The 5,098-nt window shown below is 46.9% G+C and overlaps 1 protein-coding gene across 2 annotated transcripts in view; it reads left to right on the forward strand.

Moving 5' to 3' along the window:
- LOC102024059 (CD209 antigen-like protein E) overlaps positions 1–3,039 on the forward strand; it is a 15,815-nt gene extending 12,776 nt beyond the window's left edge. Inside the window, exons 6-7 of one of the 2 annotated variants that reach the window (XM_013509181.1) lie at positions 764–873; positions 1,196–1,299. In XM_013509181.1, the coding sequence (XP_013364635.1) occupies positions 764–873; positions 1,196–1,262 (177 nt within the window). In that variant the 3' untranslated portion in view covers positions 1,263–1,299. Of the gene's footprint in view, positions 1–763; positions 874–1,195; positions 1,300–1,731 lie in introns of those variants that run through there. The other variant, XM_013509180.1, reaches the window with a different exon arrangement.
- The last annotated feature ends 2,059 nt before the right edge of the window (positions 3,040–5,098 follow it).

Here is a 5,098-nt window from a genome sequence, read left to right on the forward strand (position 1 = left end):
GGGGCCCAACTGGTCATCGTGGAGAGCGCCGAGGAGCAGGTGCTCGTGGTTTGAGCAAGGGGCCTTCGTCTGGGGCGTGCACCTGGATGCTGGCCAGCTCTGGGGAGATGACTGGTCAGATGGGGGTTTTCTGGACTAGGGGTGGCTCCGGGTACGGGGAGAGGGGGAAGCAGGAGGGTGCGGTGGGAGGGTCTCCTGCACCTTGCAAAGGCTCGTACACAAGTTCTCAACATTGAAAAATGCTTTGGGCCATAGAATATAAGAGACCCGCACATCTTGATGTGTGGGCCATTGTTTGAAATCTTAGCTCTTAAGAGAAAAAAGACCCTATGAGTCATGTTTGCCAATTTCCCCAGTGTAAATATTACCACCGGGGATTATTTCAAACCATCAACGGGATGTGATTAAATGTAGACCTGAAAAGTGCATGGTCAGTGATCATGAAGTGGTACCATCTTTCCCCAGCGCAGTGACCTCAACCATGGGTAAAGTTGTGTGGCCATGCTCGGAACTATAAGGTAGTAAACATATGGCATGACCAGGTCTACACAATGAGAGGCCAGTTGTGGACAATCTGTGTGCCAGCCAGAGCACATCTGCCCATGATATACAGATGTTGGAGGGCTCAGAACTCCTGAGCACACCTAGTACAGTAGAAGGCTGAAGTCAAATTTTAGAGAGAACTTCCTGCCAAGAGCTCTGGGAGACTCTAATGGAAACTAGGCTGCAGAGCTGCCTCCTGATTCTTTCTCTCTGTTTCCAGAGCTTTCTGCAACATATCTCTAAAAGTAAAGGTCGCAGCTGGATAGGACTCTCGGACCTGAATAAGGAAGGGGCGTGGCACTGGGTGGATGGCTCACCTCTGTCAAGCAGGTAGGTCCAGGGAGATGCAAACACCTTACAGAGTGGGGTGGGGTTCTGAAATTCTGACTTAGGTGCATTTGTGGTTCCTCCCCAGTGCACGCCTCTCTGGGCCTCAGAGTCTTTGACATTTCTTGAGCTGATGCACGTGCAGGTCATATGCACCTGCAGATAGGATGGCAGATGCCTGAAATCCCACCACGAGAGCTGTAGGAGAAGCTTGCAGCTGGTGTACATGATGGGAAATATTGCACAGTAGTGGAAAATGTGAAGTAGAGTAAGACCAACAGCTCAAGAGTCCATCTCCATTACAAAAGGCAACTGTTATACTCAGAGATCTCAAGACGTGGAGCCTGTATCCTATGCTGTATGGCCTCTTGGTGAAGGAACAGGACTATTAAAGAAGCAGAGGGTGGAGCAGTCTTGGGCAGTAGCCTTACTGTGGCGCCATGGAAAGGAACAGGTGAGGTGGGGTACCCAGGCTTAGTACTGCCTACTTGAAAATGTCAATGGCTTTTGGGGTGTAGGACCACCTGTCCCTGGTGGTCTGGCGCTTTTTGCCCTGGAGTACAGAGTGGCCCGGTGTGATAGAGGCCCATCCGGGTGCTTTGCGGTGGAGAATGTAGACTGGTCAATCTGTATCTGAGAATTACATCCTCTAGAGGAAGACTGCTCTGAAGCTCGGGAAACAATAAGAATCAGGGTCACACCAAGCCCAAGTGACTCAGGCATGTCCTTGGGTGTTCAGAACAAGATATGTCTGCCAAGCGCAGGGAAGGCAGATGGAAAAGTATTTACGTTTTCACATCTGTAGACACAGACTGCAGGCAGGTGTGGGGCAGAGGCTCACGTTCTCCCGGCCCTTTGCAGCTTGAAGAAGTACTGGAACCCAGGCGAGCCCAACAGTTCCGGGGAAGAAGACTGTGCAGAATACAAAGGTGATGGCTGGAACGATTCCATATGCAGTCACAAGAAATTCTGGATCTGCAAACGATCTGCCAGTTCCTGCCCCAGGGAGTGATGGCCAGTTCCCCTCTGCAGCCTTTTGGAGCAGTGGAATTTTATCCACTTTGTGCCTGTTTCTTCTCTTTGTCAGTTGACACTGAATTCTTACCGATGGCTCTGAGACTGTCCTGCACCACGTCCTTCAACCGCTAAGCATTTGGGGTCCTCGCTGACATTCCTGGCTTCCTTTTGACTTAGTGGTTGTTCCGACCCATCTTTGCAATCTAATACAGTGAGCAGGTGCGGGATAAATTCAGAGGCTCGGTGTGTTGCTCTCATCTCTGCTGTCTCCCCTTGCTGAGATCACAGTTTGAGTAGCCATCTACAGCCTCTACCAGGTCCCCTGAGGCTCTACCCTACTCCTGTACACTCTCCTGCCATCTGCTTCCCTGCACTCCTTTGCTTGGGGCCTTTCCCTCATTGCTGTAGCTCATCCTGAAGATTGGAAGTCACTGATCCATCACCGGCTGCCAGGAGTTGGCATATAAATACCCAGCGCATTCTACACTTATTCATACACCATCGGACCTGGTGTGGTGGGAGTCGATGCTGCCAGTTATCCCCTGTCAGTGTGATGCCTTCTCCGAAGTCAGCCTTTCTGACACAGCTCACAGGTATGCAGGATGATGGAGGTCCTACCATGCCAGGCCACCATGGCGCATCTCTCAAGGACCATTTTAGTTCCAAAGCTCCCCACGGGGCCAGCTGTGGCTGCTGTGAGACCTCCCCTGCTTGCCTTGTCTTTCTGCCCTTTTCTGCTTTCTTCCTGTGACAAAGTTGAAATATACATTAGGTCTTTGCCTGCATTCCTCAGTGACAGGGGTGTCTTTGGTTATTCATAGCCAACCCCAGGGACCGTAATGAATTTATGCCAATGAGGTGACACAAGCGAGGTCTTTAGATAACCTCAGCATGGGGCTGGTAACCAGAGAAAATAAATATGTGGTTAAAGAACCAGATGTGTCCACTTCAGCAGTCTATCGCAAGGGAGAGGGTGTTAAGACTGATTATAAGTACTCTGAACAAGGAGATTTAGCGAGTTCCCACGCTGGTGAGCACATCTGGTATTGCATGGAGACCACACACAACGCCCCCACTCTTCCTTCGCTGTAAGAGTCTCTTCCACTTGGCTCTTTCTGAATTGAATCCTTCAAAATAAACCGCTAACTATAAGCAGAGTGTTGCTATGAGTTCTTTGGAAAATTACCAAACTTTAGAGGGGGTTCTGGAAAAACCCAGTTTATGGTTGGCCTGGCTGGCTAAGCACCCTGTTTGTGGTTAGCCTGGAAACGCTTTTGGCACCTGACACCTCAGTTGTGGGACTGAGTTCTCTAGCCAGTGGAATCTGATGTTAACTCTTTGTAGTCAGAGTTGGAGGATTGCTTGGTAGAAAACAAACCCCCAAGCTTCCCAAGTATCCTACCCTGTGACACGACAGATGTTTCTTCATGAACAACTTGCATGTTAGATTCCCTCTCAGTGAGAGCCAGTCTTCAACAAGATTTTGTTTCTCTGGTTTTCTCTATTGTTTCCCATTTTGTTGCTTTCTGTTCTTACCTTCTTAATTTCCTTCCTTACGGTTCTTTTGGATTGATTTAGCTCCTCTTTTGTGAATTCCTTGGGTTTATTGAGAGATTTTTCTTCTGTCAGAGGACAAAATTACAATTTAGTTGATCTCAGTGGGCTTTATGGACAATTCTAGAATAGGGCAATGCCACGTTCCATAAGACAGGGTGACAATCCTCAGAGCAATGGAACTTGGTTGTATAGATAGAAAGAGTCAAGAAAAGCAGAAACAAAATGTAGAAAGAGGATTGGTCATTTTGCAAATTATTTTTCTTGGAAGTCAAGAACAGGGAGCAGAACGATAGAGGAATGAGTGACCGTTTGTTTCCGGGAGGTCACAACAGGTCTCCCCTTTTGTGTAAGGATGAGGGCAGAGAGAACCTCATGTTCAAGCCCACTGAAAGTTCACAGGACAGAGCCCACACAAGTCACCCCAGGCGGAACCTTGACTTTTCATGTCAGTGCCACGTTGCAGGAAAGCATTTCAAGGTGCTTCCTTGAGAAGCACAGGCAGATTTATTTGGCACATTTAAAAAGTATGTGAAAAAGGGAACTTTGGCTTGAAGAGCTAAAGAGGGTGCAGCTCTGACGAGAAGATCCAACTGGCCCGCTTACAAGGAAAGAGGCCGGGTTTTGTAGAGGAGTCAAGGTGAGCTGCGATCTGTCTGATCACTATCTCAGTTCTGGTTTTACAAGATGGCTCTGGAGAGGTCTCTGTTGCTCGAGAAGGCGATTCTATCTCTGTGAGTTAATTGGCAGTTTGTCTTGTTAAGGCTCTGCTGGGATTCAAGGTGCCTGTATGGTTAGAGCGATGACTGGAGTCTTTTGGGCACTGCTGCTTGGTCACTGAATGTCCTTGGAAATCTCTGACCTTGGTGTCCTCAGTCTTGAAGAGGGATGAGATAGACTGATCAACTTTGTATTGTCCCTTTTTATGGGGACACTCTCTATGTGCTTCATGCTGAGCTGAAGAAAGATCTGACCAAGAGTTTTAACGTGACTAAGAAAGACAGATATGAAATGAAGATCAAGCTTTGCAATGCACTCAGCTGGCCATCTGTGTGCCCAGGTAAAGGGGTCACTATTTTGTTTTATGATGATTAATTGTTTTAGCAAAAGCAGTTCTCACGCCCCTACCTGCCTCAGAAGAAAGCTCAAATTATGCTTTTAATGAGCAATAAGTGAAGTTACAGGAGTTTTTTGTCCTTTGTCCCTATGGTGGTCTCTGTCTTAAAACTAGCCTCTTTGGAAAACATGGCTATTTTCCTCTCATTCTGATTTCTCAAAAAAGACAGAGAAACGTCTTGGCTTTAGCTTGGTGAATAGAAACTTTAGCATTGGTGCCTCCATGTTTGGTTTTTCTTGGTCTCTTAGGGATTTTCCAGAGGCTCAGCCCACAATAACCACCTCTTGTGATTTTTATTTAACACCTTTCTTTCAGTAGAACCATTTAGTACTGTGAAGTTCCTTCTCAGCGCTGATTTAATTATGGCTTACATATCGTGATATATTTCTTTTGCATTTTTACTCAATTCTAAATATTTTTATCCCTTCTGACATTTATTCTTTGAATTGTGGCTTATCTTGAAGTGTACTGTTTAATTTCCATGTGTTAGAGGATCTCATTGTGTCTGGTATTGATTTCTAGTTGGAATCTATGACAATC

The sequence above is a fragment of the Chinchilla lanigera genome, unplaced genomic scaffold, assembly GCF_000276665.1.
Source record: "Chinchilla lanigera isolate Chin_1 unplaced genomic scaffold, ChiLan1.0 scaffold00162, whole genome shotgun sequence".
Classification (NCBI taxonomy): domain Eukaryota; kingdom Metazoa; phylum Chordata; class Mammalia; order Rodentia; family Chinchillidae; genus Chinchilla; species Chinchilla lanigera.